This window comes from Podarcis bocagei (assembly GCF_964188305.1).
Source record: "Podarcis bocagei genome assembly, chromosome: 7".
Classification (NCBI taxonomy): domain Eukaryota; kingdom Metazoa; phylum Chordata; class Lepidosauria; order Squamata; family Lacertidae; genus Podarcis; species Podarcis bocagei.
Genome location: NC_138132.1, coordinates 3,850,009 through 3,867,255, shown reverse-complemented (window position 1 = coordinate 3,867,255; position 17,247 = coordinate 3,850,009). Strand labels below are relative to the sequence as shown.

The window sequence follows — 17,247 nt, the reverse complement described above, 5'->3', positions numbered from 1 at the left end:
GAAGAAGACAGAGGCTCCAGGGGCAAGCACGTGCCTTTGCCCCCCCCTCCCCGCCACTGGCCCCTGAGGACCCATATAAGGCCGGACCTCTGGGGAATCCAGGCAGAAGGGGCTGCGGAAACTCTTTTCCCTGCCAACAGTACATTTATCCTGCCTCTTGTTTGGGGCTTCTGTGACTTGATGCTTTCCAGAACTTTCCATCCACACCGATGGAGGCCATGTGTCAGGTCTCGCTGTGTTTGTGACAGGCCTCACAAGGCATGCTTCTGAATTCCGTGGAAAAAAAATTGCAGCATCTCAGCTGGGGTTGCCAACTTTTTTTCTTGCTCCTGCTCCTCTGCCTTTAACTGCAGCCATACACATCAATTGCGAGTGGTTTTTTTTTAGGGGGAAGTTAAAATTTTCCAGCAAAGGTATGCTTCTTCAATAGACAGGGGAGAGCATCACTCCCCCCCCCCTTTTTTGGCATGTTAGGATGCAGAGGAGCAAGGCTAGTTTTTTAAATAAAAAAGTGGCAACCCTGATGGCTGTCGGGTCAAAAAGTTGGAGTCCACAAATTGAGAGCAATTTCTTAAGGAACGTGCCCTTTTCTGAGTCCCCTGCTCTCCAGTTACAGAACCCATTTCCGAGTGATATCAGGCAGCCCTCATCTCTGGTGTCTGTGAAATGGGCCTTAAGAACTCATTTATTTATGCATTTGGGGGGCAGTTTTGTCATAAAAGCAATACAGAAAGCTTTTAAATAAATAAACATTGCAGTATAACAATGTTATACTGCAGTCCTCAGACTGTCAACTTCTCTCTTTTAAAACTGAGCACAGAGAAGAATAGGGTTCTGTTCATATTTGCATAATGGAGAAATGCAATTTGCTTAATGCCATCGGAACAGCTCCTTCCTCTTCCTTGGGTAGTGTTTTCTTCAGATGGGAATGGGGTGTTTTCTACCTGCTTTTTACCAGCTACTATTCTAAATTTGACTGTATTGAAAGAAGTTCGGGGCTGGGATATTGTGTGTGTTTGTAAATATTTTTTTATTTCATTTTACGATGCGTAAAAATAAAAAGATGAAGAACAAAACTGGAAACTAAGCGTGTGGAATGTGTACGCAGGGGTCAAAATAAAGTACAGTGGTACCTTGGTTCTCAAACTTTATCCGTTCCGGAAGTTCACTCCAAAACCAAAACGTTCCAAAACCAAGGTGCACATTCCCATAGAAAGCAATGCAAAATGCATTAATCCGTTCCAGACTTTTAAAAAACAACCCCTAAAAAAGCAACTTAACATGAATTTTACTATCTAACGAGACCATTGATCCATTAAATGAAGGCAATAAACAATGTACTTCAGTTACACAGTCAGTCAGCAGCTGAACTGGGTTCCACACAGTCACAAAAACAAAAATGAAAGCTGCAATAATGAAAAATATATAGCAAAAACAGATGTCAGCGTAGCACTCAAAACAGAAGCGTAACACTCAGATCAGAAGCATAGCACTCAAAACAGAGCATGTTCTGCTTCCGGAAAAAGTTCGCAAACTGGAACACTTACTTCCGGGTTTGCAGTGTTCGGGTTCCAAGTTGTTTGAGTATCAAGGCGTTTGAGAACCAAGGTGCCACTGTAAAGAACATTGACGTTATTTGGTAGTTTGTGAAATAAATAAGGGAATTATCAAGTGAAGTTCCAGGCCTGCGATGAGAGTTTTGAAAAATGACGATTCTGCTATATATGTAACCAAAGAATGTAGTTCATCATCATCATCATAATAATAATAATAATAATAATAATAATAATAATAATAATTTATTTATATCCCGCCCATCTGGCTGGGCCTCCCCAGCCACTCTGGGCGGCTTCCATAAAAAACAAAAATACAATAAAATATCACACGTTAAAAACTTCCCTGAACAGGGCTGCCTTAAGATGTCTCCTGAATGTCAGGTAGTTGTTTATCGCTTTGACATCTGCTGGAAGGGCGTTCCACAGGGCGGGCGCCACTACCGAGAAGGCCCTCTGCCTGGTTCCCTGTAGCTTTGCTTCTCGCAATGAGGGAACCGCCAGAAGGCCCTCGGCGCTGGACCTCAGCGTCCGGGCAGAATGATGGGGGTGGAGACGCTCCTTCAGGTATACTGGGCCTTTGAGGCCGTTTAGGGCTTTAAAGGTCAGCACCAACACTTTGAATTGTGCTCGGAAACGTACTGGGAGCCAATGCAGGTCTTTCAAGACCGGTGTTATATGGTCTTGGCGGCCGCTCCCAGTCACCAGTCTAGCTGCCGCATTCTGGATTAGTTGTAGTTTCCGAGTCACCTTCAAAGGTAGCCCCACGTAGAGTGCATTGCAGTAGTCCAAGCGGGAGATAACCAGAGCATGCACCACTCTGGCGAGACAGTCCGCAGGCAGATAGGGTCTCAGCCTACGTACCAGATGGAGCTGGTAAACAGCTGCCCTGGACACAGATTTGACCTGTGCCTCCATGGACAGCTGTGAGTCCAAAATGACTCCCAGGCTGCGCACCTGGTCCTTCAGGGGCACAGTTACCCCATTCAGGACCAGGGAATCCTCCACACCTGCCCGCCTCCTGTCCCCCAAAAACAGTACTTCTGTCTTGTCAGGATTCAACCTCAATCTGTTAGCCGCCATCCATCCTCCAACCGCCTCCAGACACTCACACAGGACCTTCACCGCCTTCACTGGTTCTGATTTAAAAGAGAGGTAGAGCTGGGTATCATCCGCATACTGATGAACACCCAGCCCAAACCTCCTGATGATCTCTCCCAGCGGCCGCATGTAGATGTTGAAAAGCATGGGGGAGAGGACAGAACCCTGAGGCACCCCACAAGTGAGAGCCCAGGGGTCTGAACACTCATCCCCCACCACCACTTTCTGAACATGGCCCCGGAGGAGGGAGCGGAACCACTGTATAACAGTGCCCCCAGCTCTCAGCCCCTCAAGACGGTCCAGAAGGATGCTATGGTCGATGGTATCGAACGCCGCTGAGAGATCCAGCAGAACTAGGAAACAGCTCTCACCTTTGTCCCTAGCCCGCCGGAGATCATCAACCAGTGCGACCAAGGCAATTTCAGTCCCATGATGAGGTCTGAATCCCGACTGGAAGGGATCCAAATGGTCCGCTTCTTCCAGTTCATCCCTGATGAAATCTCAAACCATGTGTAATCTTCTCCATTGTATCTCAATTCCGGACTGAGCGCTACCCAGCGCCCAGTGTAAAATTCTGGGCTGTTTTTCCATTGAGCTGCAATTAGCATTCGAGTGACAAAGGAAGTAAAAGGAGGTGGATAACACTTAAGGATTTATTATGTTTTCTGAATGCATTGGAAAATTTATATCGAAAGGTTTATTGTTTTGTGTACATTCAATTGTAAGATAAAACATATGCGATGGGACTTGACAGGAAGTCAAAACTGAAGAAAAGGTTTTGTAAGATAAAAAAGGGGGAAAATATTTATTTTCATTTTTATCATTAATTTTGTGTGTGTGTTTTGTATGGAATGTTTGGGAGGAAATAAGGCAGTAAATAACGAAAAACAAACAAAATATTGATGCATGTAATTTTTATTTCTCAATTGTATTTTGTGGTTAGTATGGTTGTAATGTTTTTTGTAGCATAAAATCATTCAGTAAAAATTACTTTTTTCAAAAAGAGCTGCAATTAGCTATTCTAGGTGCCAAGATCATATAGAAGCCCAGTTCTTTTGACGATGCATCTTAGACTGGTACCCTCAAAGCGTGTGTGTCTGTGTTGCCCCACGCTTTTCCTGGTGGGGGTCTTTGTGCCCTGGCTTAGCCTCACTCTCTCCTTCCTGTTTCCCCCACCTCCCTGAACCCAGTGAGTCTGTCGTCTGCACCACCCGAGCCACTGTGATGCTGTATGACGATGCCAACAAAAAATGGGTGCCCGCAGGGAGCGGACCCCAGGCCTTCAGCCGCATCCAGATCTACCACAGCCCCGTCAACAACACGTTCAGGGTCGTGGGCAGAAAGATGCAGCCGGACCAACAGGTAAGGACCACAGCAAAGATGAGGGAGGGAAGAGGTGGTCTGCCCCTCCTGTGATGTTAGAGCAGACTTCCTCACCCTCGGTCATCCAGATGCTTTGAGACTACAATTCCCATCATCCCTGACCACTGGTCCTGCTAGCTAGGGATCATGGGAGTTGTAGGCCAAAAACACCTGAAGGGCTGAGGTTGAGGAAGCCTGTGTTAGAGCATCTCCAGTGTCGCCATAGCAACCCCCCTGGCTCTGGTACCCGAAAGGGCTCTTTCTCTTTATTCTTCCCTCTCCTGGAGTTCATGGGTCTGTGTTCGGGGCTCTCCCCTATTTATTTACGTAATTTCGTAGAATTTATACCTGCCTCAAAGCTGTTTACAAAACTGTAAAATTACAGGCTAATAGATTAGAAGAAAATTAAATTCAGCAGTAAACTAAAAACCAGATGGACGCACGTGTCAATGTTCCCAACCTCTCCAGGTACAAATAAATGTTTTTAGCGTGCACCGAAAAGGGTGCTGTGAAGTTGCCTGCCTGCTGTCAACAGGCAGGGAGTTCCAATAGTGCCACACTAAAATATCGACTTCCAACCCCCTGCAAAGAGGAGAGGGAGGGGAAGGATTTGGGGGGGGGGAGCTGGCTAGGTCACTTCATCGTTCGCAGCCCCTTTTGCACTTTGTTAAACCACTGCATGTTTTCAAGGAGTCCTTGGCCTTCCGACAACTCCCCGCGAATCTGAGTTTGCTGCCATGCCCATTTTACAGATGGAGCAAACTGAGGCTGCTGTCAACAGGCAGGGAGTTCCAATAGGGCCACACTAAATTATCGACTTCTTACAAACACGGAATGGAGATGGTGGCTCAGACTTTCCCGTCCTCTTATTTTGACCCGCTGAATATCTTGCCGTTACAAAAGGAAGGAACCGAAGGAGCAGCAGAGCCTCGCTTGGCTCTCAGGTCGCGTCAAAGGGGTCAGGTCTTGGCACCGGAAAGGGGTCGCGTTTGGTTCCAGGGGAGGGTCCAAAATGCTTGTGCACCCTGCCTGGGGCTGATGGGAGCTGTAGTCTTTAGGAAGCAGCTGGAGGGCACCAAGCTGGCAAAATCCCTCTTGGCTCAGCTTTTTTTTACCCACCCCCCCTTCCCTCTCCCAAAGGTGGTCATCAACAGCCCCATCGTGAAAGGGCTAAAATACAACCAGGCCACGCCCAACTTTCACCAGTGGCGAGATGCCCGCCAGGTCTGGGGGCTCAACTTTGGCACCAAAGAAGACGCTAGCCAGTTTGCTGGTGGGATGATGGCTGCCCTGGAGGCTCTGGATTCAGGTGAGGGGGAGATGGAAGAATCGGGGCATCTTGCTGGGGGTTCTGGAAAGGTTTTCCATCTTGCCGGGGATTGTTGTTGTTGTTTAGTCGTGTCCGCCTCTTCGTGACCCCCTGGACCAGAGCACGCCAGACCCTCCTGTCTTCCACTGCCTCCCGCAGTTTGGTCAAACTCATGCTGGTAGCTTCGAGAACACTATCCAGCCATCTCGTCCTCTGTCGTCCCCTTCTCCTTGTGCCCTCCATCTTTCCCAGCATGAGGGTCTTTTCCAGGGAGTCTTCTCTTCTCAGGAAGTGGCCAAAGTATTGGAGCCTCAGCTTCAGGATCTGTCCTTCCAGTAAGCACTCAGGGCTGATTTCCTTCAGAATGGAGAGGTTGGATCTTCTTGCAGTCCATGGGACTCTCAAGAGTCTCCTCCAGCACCATAATTCAAAAGCATCCATTCTTCGGCGATCAGCCTTCTTTATGGTCCAGCTCTCACTTCCATACATCACTACTGGGAAAACTATAGCCTGAACTATACGGACCTTTGTTGGCAAGGTGATGTCTCTACTTTTTAAGATGCTGTCTAGGTTTGTCATTGTCTTGCAGGCATACTCAGCCTTAAACTTGCAAGGGAGAAGGGCGAGACCCACCCTGGTCTGGTCTGCCAAACTGGCTCTAAATCCTGATTTTTTCACACCCCGCAGGGAACTCGACAGCTCCACGGCCCATCCAGAACGGCCCCACAGCGGAAGAAATGGCGGAGCAGCAGAAAAGGTACTTTGTGCTCTGCGGAACTCCCTGCTACTGCGTTGTTTTACTGCCCTGAGCAATGCCTTGCGGGGCCTCAGCCCACTCCAGTTTAGTACCAAGCTAGGTTCACAGGGACTGGTGGGTTGGCAGAGGCCGGCCCAGGCTGCGTCCTCGGTGCTTGTGCTCTCAAAAGAGGCACAAGCCTCAATTCCTTTAAGATCATAGAATGGTAGCGCTGGAGGGGAAAGGGTCATCTAGTCCAACCCCTTGCAAAGAGGTGAGGGAGGGGAAGGATTTTGGGGGGAGCAGGCTAGGTCACTTTTTATGTTTAATAGGATATTGTATTTTAATATTCTGTTGGAATCCGTCCAGAGTGGCTGAGGAAACCCTGCCAGATGGGCAGGGTAATAATAATAATAATAATAATAATAATAATAATAATAATAATAATAATAATAATAATTACTTCATCGTTCGCATCCCCTTTTGCACTTTGTTAAACTGCTGCATGTTTTCAAGGAGTCCTTGGCTTTCCGACAAATCCCCGCGAATCTGAGGTTGCTGCCGTGCCCATTTTACAGACGGAGCAAACTGAGGCTGCGAAGCAGCTGACCTCTGAGGGCCACCCGATTGAGTCCCTTGGCTGAGGCGGACACTGTAACCAAGCCCCTCTCCCCAAATCCAGTGGGCCTCCCTCTCGCCAGCTTTTCCTTCCCTCGGCCCCCAGTGCAAATCATGCCTCCCTATTTAGCTCTGATTCATTCTCGGCCAGAATGGAAAGGGCATACAGCAACCTCAGTCCCCAACAGTGGCCTCTCCTGGGAGAGAGCCCTGGGAGAGACCCCTGCCTCTGCAACCCTGGAGAGCAGCTGCCGGCCCGTGCAGGCAATACTGGGGGTCCGATCCGGTACGCAGGTCAGCAGACAATTGCTGCTAATTCCCCCAGCCCTCCTTCCTGCCTCCATGCGCAGCAGAGGGCGTTCCCAGCTTAGCTGCTAATCGGCTTGAGGGGTCATCGGGTCACCCGGCCGCCCCGCTCGCTGCCTCCATTCCGGCCGCCTGTTCCCAGCGTGCACAGAGCACCCCCTTCCTGGAGGGCCGCCCCCCCTGCCCCAGCTCCTGGCCATGTGTGGCTTTGCAGTGTCCGGGATTTTGCCCGAGCCTCCGCAGAAGTGAGTGGCAGCAATTGGGGAGGGGGCTGAAAACAGAGAGGGGGGGACCGTGCCCAGATGGGCCTCATCCTGCCCAGCCGCCCCTCCTGGGCCCTCAGACTGCAGGGGGGGGGCCTAATTTTCTCTTTTCTTCCCCCCCAAACTCCAGGCAGCAGCAGCTGGAGAGGGAGCAACAGGAGCAAGCCGAGCGAGAGAGGCGGGTGACAATCTCAGGTGGGTCCCTGGGGTGGGGTGGGGGGTGACGAGCAGCACCCAGTGGGTGACCCCAACCCTCCCTCCCTCTCCTAGACGAGTGTGGGGTGCAAAACCCCTTTTCCGTTTCAGGACCTTGGCTGGTAATGGCTCCGGGGAGAGACTTGGAAATGTGCTTTGTGGGTTATGGGGGGTTTTGCAGGGGGGGTGCCCTTGACAAAGCCTTTCCGCCCCCCAACATAAGTGGGGTGACGTCACTCCCAAAAGGGAAGTCTGTGGGTGGGAGGAGGCCGGCCGGCCTCTGAGCGCCTGAAGAATAAACAATTGGTTTAGTGGGGATTAACGCGCCCAGGTTGAGGATTTGGGGGGGGGGGGAGAATGGGATGGAGGGTGTTCTGCTAAACGCTCAAGCTCACATCGTCACCTATGCTTAAAGCAGTACGGACCTCCAAGCATCCTGGGAACTGTAGTTTGTGGTGGATGCTGGGGGTTGTCAGGAGAGCACTATATTCCCCCTTCCGGAGGTACAATTGTCAGAGTGGTTTTAACAGTCACCCCCCCCCCTTCCCAGGGATCTCTGGGAATTGTCGCTCTGTGTGGGGAAGAGGGAAATTTGGGAATTGTAGTTGTGGGAGTGGAAGAGGGAGTTCTGGGAGTTGTAGTTCTGGGAGGGGAAGAGAGAGTTCTGGGAGGGGAAAGGAGTAATTCTGGGAGTTGTAGTTCTAGGAGTGGAAGAGGGAGTTCTGGGAGTTGTAGTTCTGGGATGGGAAGAGGGAGTTCTGGGAGTTGTGGTTCTAGGAGTTGAAGAGGGAGTTCTGGGAGTTGTAGTTCTGGGAGGGGGAAGGAGTAATTCTGGGAGTTGTAGTTCTAGGAGGGGAAGAGGGAGTTCTGGGAGTTGTAGTTCTGGGAGGGGAAGAGGGAGTTCTGGGAGTTGTAGTTCTAGGAGGGGGAAGGGAGCTCTGGGAATCATGGCTGTGGGAGGGGAAATAGCACCCTTAACATACTACAACTCCCAGTATCCTTTGGAGGAAACCACGGCTGTTTAAAGAGGTATCGTAGTGCTTTAAATGTGACATGCAGATGTGACCTAAGAAAATACCTTGGGCTGGGCACACAGGTGTTCTATGCTTGTGGGGTGGCTGTGATGAGGTGCCTCACTTTGCCCCTCTATGGATGCAACCCCACATTCTGCAGAACTGTGTAGCGTTGGAAAGGGACCCCGTGGGGTCATCCAGCTCAACCCCCTGCCGTGCTGGAGCCACAACCGAAACTTCTCTTGTTGCAGTGCCTGCAGGGACCCCTTCGGGAGGAGGACCCCCGCCTCCACCAGGACCCCCGCCCGCCCCGCCATGCCCGCCCCCGGGCCCACCGCCAGGAGCACCGGCGGGGCCACCCCCACCTCCGGGACCTCCGCCGCCGCCCGGCCCTCCGCCTGGCCCCCCTGGCCCTCCACCTCCAGGAGGGGGGCCGCCCCCTGCGCCACCCCTCCCGCCTCCCCAGGGCCCAGCGGGAGGGGGCGGCCCGCCCTCCGGCTTGGCTGCTGCCCTCGCAGGGGCAAAGCTCAAGAAAGTTGGCAAGGTGAGTAGAGACAACTCGGCGGGTGGCGGGAATTGTAGTTCAGACACCCGGTTTTCCCCAAGGCTGTAGGTGGGAGTTGTAGTTAGGCACCCTCTCGGCGCCTTCGCCTTAACCCTTAACCCTGTTCTTCTTCCGCAGGAGGAGGCGCCAAAGGCCGCGGCTGGCGCGGCGCCCCCGCCGAGTGGAGGGGGAGGCGGGGGGCTCATGGAGGAAATGAGCGCCATGTTGGCGCGGCGGTGAGTGCGGAGGAACCTCGCGGGGCGGGTGGGTGGGTGGCAGTGAGGGGGCCTGGCTCAGTGGCGCAGAGTACCAGTCTTCCTATTTAAATCCAAGACTCTTGAGGACTAGGATCTTAGCTCTCAATTTGTCAAGGAAAAGATTCTGGCTCTGTGGTGCATCATCCAAAAGGGCCCAGGGTCAGACCCTGGCAGCAGTTCCAGGTAGGGGTGAGGACCCAGGTGAGACGGAGCCCCTTTCTGGGCTCAGGCAAGGCCTGTTTTTCTCCCAATAGTCATAGGAGAAGCTCCTGATTTTTCTCCGTCTTGCGCCCTGCTTGGAACAGGGTGCCCCACATGTGTAGTAATTTCATAAGCAAGAATGCGTTTGGCTGAAAAGTGCAGAGAGAAGGCATCTGCCTGGTGTCAAGGGGCAGGGAGTTCCACAGTCTAGCCGCAACACTAAAAGCTGGATTTATTACGAATGCAGAAGGGGTGTTCTGTGACAGGGCCGCTTCCATAGATCGATGAGATGGCATCTAGGCAGTGAGGCGATCTTGGAACAACCCGTTTCTCTCTCTCCCCCCCCCCAACCCTGTCTCCCCAGGAGGAAAGTTGCGGATCAGGGTGAGAAACCCATTCCAAAGAAAGATGAAGGTCCCGTAAGTACCCGGCCCCCCTTCCCTGCCCCATAGGGTCCAGTTTGAGCACCAGAAGTTTAGAAATCTGGGTTTCATTCGTTCCGTCCTTGCAAAATTCATTCATTTATTATTTCAACGCAGTTTTCCCAATGCTGGATTGAAAATAAAAACACACCTCGAATTGATATATGAAAGACAAATAAAATCAAGAAAAAACCCCACCAAATATGGAACAGATTAAAAAATACCTTTCTAAGTGTCTGCACAGGTTTGTCTGAACAAGGATGTTTACAGCTGGAGCTGAAAAAGGGGTACAGCAAAGGCGCCTGCTCCATCTCATGAGCCAGGGAGTTCCAAAGGGCAAACAACCGAGTTCTTGCAAATGCAGAAAAGGGGCATTATTGGCTCTTGTGTAGCAGGGCCAGTTTATATGGCACCTTTTCCTGCAAGGTGGCAAACATTGCCCTCTCCCTTCCCAGTTCACTACAACAACAACGACAACCCTGGGAGGCGGGTTGGGCTGAGAGGCAGCGATTGGCGTCCCTCTCTGGTTTTTGCTTTGCAAAGCAGGAGGGTCCCCCTGGGTGTGGGACTAAGGCTGGTGGCTTCTCATGTCTCATTTGCCATCTCTGTTTCTTCCCCCGCAGCAAAACGACACGGACGCTGGTGCCAAGACCACAGGTAGGCAAAGGGACCCAGAATGCGGGCGATAGACTAGAGTGGGCACAAGGCCCTCAGGCCAGTGAAAGACCCACCTCATGGCTTGCCATGGCTACTGGGCTCAAATCCTGATTGCGGCTTTCCCTTTGAGGCATTAGGCTGTCCCTGGGGAGGAGAGGACACTGGAATAGATTGGGTTAAACCACAGAGCTTAGGGCTTGCCGATCAGAAGGTAGGCGGTTCGAATCCTCGCCACGGGGTGAGCTCCCATTGCTTGGTCCCAGTTCCTGCCAGCCTAGCAGTTCGAAAGCACATCAAAGTGCAAGTAGATAAATAGGTACCACTGCAGCAGGAAGGTAAGCGGCATTTCCATGCGCTGCTCCGGTTCGCCAGAAGCGGCTTAGTCATGCTGGCCACATGACCCGGAAGCTGTACACCGGCTCCCTTGGCCAATAAAGTGAGATGAGCGCCGCAACCCCAGAGTCGGTCATGACTGGACCTAATGGTCAGGGGTCCCTTTACCTTTAACTTTATCCAGCTTTCAGATTGGGAGAGGTTATGGAAATCTGATTTGAAATTCTTGGCGCGTTGTACGCTGAAAGGAAACTATATGATGTGCTGGTAGTATTTGACTCCTAGTAAGGTAGGATGTGGGTGGCGTTGTGGGTTAAACCACTGAGCCTCTTGGGCTTGCTGATCGGCAGGTCGGCGGTTCGAATCCCCGCCACGGGGTGAGCTCCCGTTGCTCGGTCCCTGCTCCTGCCAACCTAGCTGTTCGAAAGCACATCAAAGTGCAAGTAGATAAATAGGTACCACTCCGGCGGGAAGGTAAATGGCGTTTCCGTGCGCTGCTCTGGTTCGCCAGAAGCGGCTTAGTCTTGCTGGCCACATGACCCGGAAGCTGTACACCGGCTCCCTCGGCCAATAAAGCGAGATGAGCGCCGCAACCCCAGAGTCGGCCATGACTGGACCTAACAGTCAGGGGTCCCTTTACCTTTTATAGGTGCTGGAAGCTGGGAAACCCAGCCAGATGTGTAGGGTATAAATAGTAAAATGATCATTATGAATCCAGAAGCTGGGCTTTTCTTATGGAGCTTCCAGGTCCAGGAGCAGTCTATCTGGACTCCTGCGTTCTCGGAAGGCCGTTGGCCGCTGTGAGAACAGGGCGCTGGACTCGATGGCCTGATCCAGCAGCCGGTCTCTTTAGAGATACGCGAGGGCCGTTCGCTCTAGAGTTCCCAGGCGCCTGGGGAACGCTAAATGGGGGCTTCAGCAGGAAGTCAAGAGTGTCCAGGGGGTCTGCCCCTCTGCCACCCACAGCCCCCTACCCAGCCTCTCCCTCCTTGCTTCTTTGTCCTAGATCCCTTCCGCAGGCCTTGGGAGAAGACCAGCACGACGCTACCCAGGTAAGTGACACCTGCCCATCATGGTCTTTTTGAGCTTCTCGGAAATCACCCCGCCCTTTTTTCCTGGCACCAAGTTTCCACGAAGCCAGTGGAATTGGTGTGTTTGTGTGTCGTGTTTCTCTCCCTCCTTGACCCACAAAGTGGGGGGCAGGCGGTGGGGGGTGGCGGCTATCTTGCTTGCCCCCCACCCAAGCTGTGTCTCAGTCTTTCTCTTCTCTGCCCCCCCCCAACGCTCAGGACAACTGTGACCCAGAGAAGCACCACGCCCTCAGCTGCTGCCCGTCCACAGTTCGGCCAGTCTAGGTATCAGGCAGGGAGGGCTGGATAATAATAATAATAATAATAATAATAATAATAATAATAAACTTTTATTTATACCCCCCTACCCGGTTCAAAAACCGGGCTCAGGGCGGCTAACAACAAATTTAAAATACTTAATTGTAAAAGCAGCGTAAAATACAGTATAAAAACATAAATAACAATAAAATTCAAAAATCAATTAGGTAATCTCCAGGGCTAGCTGGCTGAATTGGTCCTACTTGGGCCAGCGAGGAGGCCAGGAGAGAATGAGCTGTGGGGTCTCAGAGCGGGTGATCTTCATAAAAGGGGAGGGAAGAAAAGGGAAATAAAAGATCAGGCTGAATTCAAATTGAAAGCCAGGCGGAATAGCTCTGTCTTACAGGCCCGGCGGAAGGAGGTTAAATCCTGCAGGGCCCTGGTCTCATGGGACAGAGCATTCCACCAGGTCGGAGCCATCACTGAGAAGGCCCTGGCCCTGGTGGAGGATAGACTTCTATCTGCTAAGTACCCCCGCAGAACCATAGAAGGGCACCCCAGGGCTCCTGAAGCCCAACCTGCCGCGAAGGAGGAATCGCGGCCGACTTCCAACGTACCTGGAGCCTTCCGTGAACAGAGGGTGCCCACTTAGCTCCCGCTTCTGGGTTTCTTTTAAGACCGGGCTGGGTGGAGAGGTATCTGTGCCCCCACCAGGCGCTGCTGAACTACAACTCCCATCCTTCTCCGTGGCTGGGCTGATGGGAGTTGGCACCCAAGCACAGCTTTCTGAGCTGATTCAGGGACTCTGTGGCATCTAATAAAAGCACGGGGGGCGTTTCTGTTGCCAACGAAAAAGAGAAAATTTCCTGCAGAAGGAAAGCTTGCAAGGCAGGGAGAGAGGCAAGCAAACTGCCCCCAGGGTTCCCCCCGCCCCATAGGCAAATACTTCCTGTATGAGGGCTATGTAGGCTGCCTCCCGCCCAGCCCTGTTCCCGAGCAGTGTGGTACAGTGGTTAGAGCATCGGTTAGAGCGCCTAGGAGAGACCTGGGTTCGAATCCCCCACTCGGCCACAAAGCTCACTGTCGCTGCATCTCTCTGTTGCTGTTTGTGGGGGAGAATTAAATGAGGGAGGGGGAGAACCTGGAGATAAAAGTGGGATAGAAACGCAATAAAATAATCACAATATGATTATCGGTTATTGGCTTCGTTATTGGTGCTCCTTCGGGGCCAAACGAGATCGGTGTTGATTTTTACAACAAACACACCTGGTTTTTTGTTAACGAAATAGCAGCCCCGGGGAGGGAGGTGGTTTTCCTGCAGGGAAAAACCCCCCTTCCGAAGCAGCTGTTTGCATTGCGTGGAAAACTCAATGGCAGCTGCCTGTTTGGCGGGTCTGATGCTGCAAGCTTAGCCTGCCCCCCTGAAATCCTTCCTTTACTTTCTCGCCAACCTCAGAATGAAATCCGCCGGAGCGATCACCGGTTCGGAACCTGCTGGTGGCGGCGGCGGAGGAGATGAGTCGGAGCTGGAACGGGTGAAACAGGTAAACCTGCCTTTTTGGGGTCCAAGCTAACGTCACCTAGAACCAGAGAAGGGGACACCCTAGGGTCATCTAGTCCAACCCCCTGTAATGCAGGAATTTCAGCTAACTATTATTATTATTATTATTATTATTATTATTATTATTATTATTATTATTATTATATTAAAGATTTTCTTGGTTTACAAAAGTATGTGCAATGTCTCTCTCTCTCTCTCTCGCCCCCATAACATTTTCTACAGATCAGCTAATGAGTATTTCAAAGATACTCCTTTTTAGGCTGGTTGGGGGGTTCTGTTCTGTTCTTTCCCTGGTGCCAGAGTTGTAAGGGGGGGGTCCTGTCTTCTCCCTCTTCCCTCTGGGCCCTAAATGCATGTCTTTCCAACCCCCACCCTAGGAACTCTTGCAGGAGGTCCGGCGGGAATTACAGAAAATGAAAGAGGAAATCATACAGGGTAAGTTATGAAGGCTTTGGGTTGGTTTTTTTTTTAAAAAAAGTGGTGTATAAATTTTAGAAAATAAATTTTATATATACACCGTATTTTTCGCTCCATAAGACGCACTTTTTTCTTCCTAAAAAGTAAGGGGAAATGTTTGTGTGTCTTACGGAGCGAAAAATACGGTGTATATATAATTTATTTTCTAAAATTTATAGTGTGTCCCTGGAGCCGAATTGCCCAGGGGCGAAAAGCAAATCATGCTTTTTCTTTTTTTGGAAGAGGGAAGGGGGTGTTGAAACAAAGCTGCTGATCGGCAAGCGATCGGGAGGGAGATAAGGGACGCTAGCAATAAAGGAGGCTGCCTGGGAGGGGGGGAGGTAAAGACAGCGAACTTGTAAGGAGAGGAGACAGGAAGACTAAAGCAATGAGGAGAGAAATTAGAAGAAAAGGAGGAGCAAAAAACTGCTCCAGCTAAGGAAAAGACACTAAGGCAAACAAGAGGGAAGGGAGTGTTGAAAGGAAACAGCTGATCTGTAAGTGATCGGGAGGGAGATAAGGGATGCTAGCGATAAAGGAGGCTGCCTGGGAGAGGGGAGGTAACAGCCCATGGATCCTCAGGATTTTTGCATTGGGTCACCCCAAATTCACCATCAGATCACATAGCATGTCCATGGCTACAGCCTGCACCCAAAAAAATCACACACCCACTGTTGATGGGGCCACAATGGTGCAAAAACATGGTTACGAAGCACGGATCCACATGGATCCTCAGGATTTTAGCATTGGGCTACCTCAAACTCACCGTCAAATCACATGTCTGTGGCCACAGCATGAACCACAAAAATCATACATCCACTGTTTCGTTCAGAATATTTTTTTCCTTGTTTTCCTCCTCTAAAAACTAGGTGCATCTTATGGCACGAAAAATACGGTATGCAGTCATACCTCAGTTTGAAGTAGCTTCGGGTTAAGCGTTTTCGGGTTGCACTCTGCAGTGACCAGGAAGTAACGGAGCACGTTACTTCCGGGTTTCACCACTTGCGCATGTGCAGATGCTCAAAATGACGGCACGCGCATGCACGGAAACGGCAAATCGCGACCCGCATACGCGCAGATGCGGGTTGCGTTCTGCTCTGGATGCGAATGGGGCTCCGGAACGGATTCCGTTTGCATCCAGAGGTACCACTGTATATCCTACAGCTGTCTTCCCCACCCTGGGGCAGTCCAGCTGTGTTGGACTACAACTCCCATGAGCCAGAGTGTCGCATCGACTGTGCCGGCAGGGGCTGATGGGAGTTGTAGTCTGAAGCAGCTATGCAAAGGCCCCCCAGGGGTTGGAAAAGCCTGGCTTTTCTAGACAGCGCTGAAACATTTTGGATCGCTGAAAGGGCCCGGCTTCATATTTTCGTTTTCTCTCTCTCTCTTGCCGCAGCATTTGTGACAGAGCTACGGAAGCGGGGGTCTCCTTAGTGCAACCCCCCCCACACACACACAAGAAAGAAACCCCCCCCAACTTGCCGTTGCCTCCTGGAGCCAGCAGTTCAATCCTCCGAAACGTGCAGGAAAGAATAAAAGCGGAAGAAGATAAAAAGAACGAACTTGATCACCCCTTTTCTCCCCACGCCCCCCACAAACGCACCAGATGAGCTCCACGCAACACACACACACACACACCTTTTCCCGTCGGCTCCCAGGCCCCCGCTGTGCAATTTCCGGGGAGGGGGGGGGAAAGGAGAATCTGTGGCAGCCCCCCACCCCAGGAAGGGCAGGACCCCCACCTGTGCCTTACCCAGAGCAATAGCAGCACCCCTCCTTCGTCCTCTGCTTCCTCCCCGCCACAACGAGGGGCTTGTTCCCGCGGGAGGTGTGCAAGGGGGGGTGCGTTTCCCTGGAGGAACTGGCTCCTCCCCCCCTCCCGCCACCACTTAACACTGTGCCATTCCCAGAGAGGGCTAGACTCTCCATCACCCGCAAATCATCCTTTTTCACGCTTGGACCAAGACGCCTGTGTCTGTTTTTAGTTTCTTTCCTCCACCCCCCAAAAAACCATGGCATGGGAATGGGGGGGGGGGGTGCAGGCAGCCCAGCCAGGCACCCTCAGACATTTGGGGGGGGGGGCCAGGCAGTGGCGCGAGAAACCCCTGTTTTTCCCGGGCTTCAGGGAATCGCATCAGCTTAACCAAACTGGAGAAGTTTCCTTTCCTTTGAAGGTAGTGGTCAGCAACTGGGTTGCCCCAAAGGCCAAACCTTTGCCCTGCGTTTCCTGAACTTACTTCCTCTCCTAAATCAGCAACATTTCCCTTTTTAGCTAAGGTAGCAGGTCTCTCGGTCCCTTCCTTCTTCCAGACACGATGCCAGGGGGTGGGTTTGCGATAAGGGGACCAAGGAAAGAAACAAACATGGCCTGAACTCTCTCTGTAGATTGGGGGTGCAGTTATATATTTTTTCCCAGCGGAAGGGTAACAAACCACAGCGTTCCCGCTGCTGGGAATTTGAGCCGGGCCAAATTCCGGCCACCTAGTTGCCAACCACAACCTTTTTCTTTTTTAAAATAAAATGCACGCCCCCCCCCCCCCGCTAGTCATGCATGCCCATCCCTGGAAGATGGACCACTTTTTCTGAAAAGGACAGCTTCCACGACCCCCCCTCCCCAAATAATAATAATTACCACCCCACTTCCTAGTACCTTTTCTCATTTCACACGCTCTCTCTTGCTGGGCTCATTCTGAAAAAAATATATATTTTACTCAACCCCACCCACTCACCCATCTCTCTGCTCTCACCTCTCTGGGTAATGATTTGTTTTTATTTTTAATAATAATAAAAAAGAGGATTTCGCTCCCCTCTGCCTCCTATCGGGAAGCGCCGAGGGGAAAGCAAGGCAGGGTTCTTGGCTTTTCTACTGAGCTGTAATTTTTTGACTTTTGTTATTTTTTTGTCTAGCTGGATGGAATATTATATTTTGATTTTTTTAATTATTATTATTATTATTACCGAACTGCCGGGTATTTCTGCCCACCCTCTGGCCTCACCGCACATGTTCACCTGCAAATCGGCACTAGGGTCTT

At 51.3% G+C, this 17,247-nt stretch overlaps 1 protein-coding gene across 4 annotated transcripts in view; it reads left to right on the top strand.

Moving 5' to 3' along the window:
• Window positions 1-17,020, top strand: part of VASP (vasodilator stimulated phosphoprotein) — a 46,672-nt gene extending 29,652 nt beyond the window's left edge. For 3 of the 4 annotated variants that reach the window (XM_081200472.1, XM_081200471.1, XM_081200469.1), the window contains 13 exons: window positions 3,845-4,016; window positions 5,157-5,325; window positions 6,013-6,089; window positions 7,383-7,443; window positions 8,708-9,000; window positions 9,139-9,236; window positions 9,823-9,877; window positions 10,504-10,537; window positions 11,877-11,922; window positions 12,160-12,225; window positions 13,655-13,742; window positions 14,137-14,194; window positions 15,612-17,020. In XM_081200472.1, the coding sequence (XP_081056598.1) occupies window positions 3,845-4,016; window positions 5,157-5,325; window positions 6,013-6,089; window positions 7,383-7,443; window positions 8,708-9,000; window positions 9,139-9,236; window positions 9,823-9,877; window positions 10,504-10,537; window positions 11,877-11,922; window positions 12,160-12,225; window positions 13,655-13,742; window positions 14,137-14,194; window positions 15,612-15,649 (1,255 nt within the window). In that variant the 3' untranslated portion in view covers window positions 15,650-17,020. The remainder of the gene's footprint in view (window positions 1-3,844; window positions 4,017-5,156; window positions 5,326-6,012; window positions 6,090-7,382; window positions 7,444-8,707; window positions 9,001-9,138; window positions 9,237-9,822; window positions 9,878-10,503; window positions 10,538-11,876; window positions 11,923-12,159; window positions 12,226-13,654; window positions 13,743-14,136; window positions 14,195-15,611) is intronic. The other variant, XM_081200470.1, reaches the window with a different exon arrangement.
• Window positions 17,021-17,247: the final 227 nt, after the last annotated feature.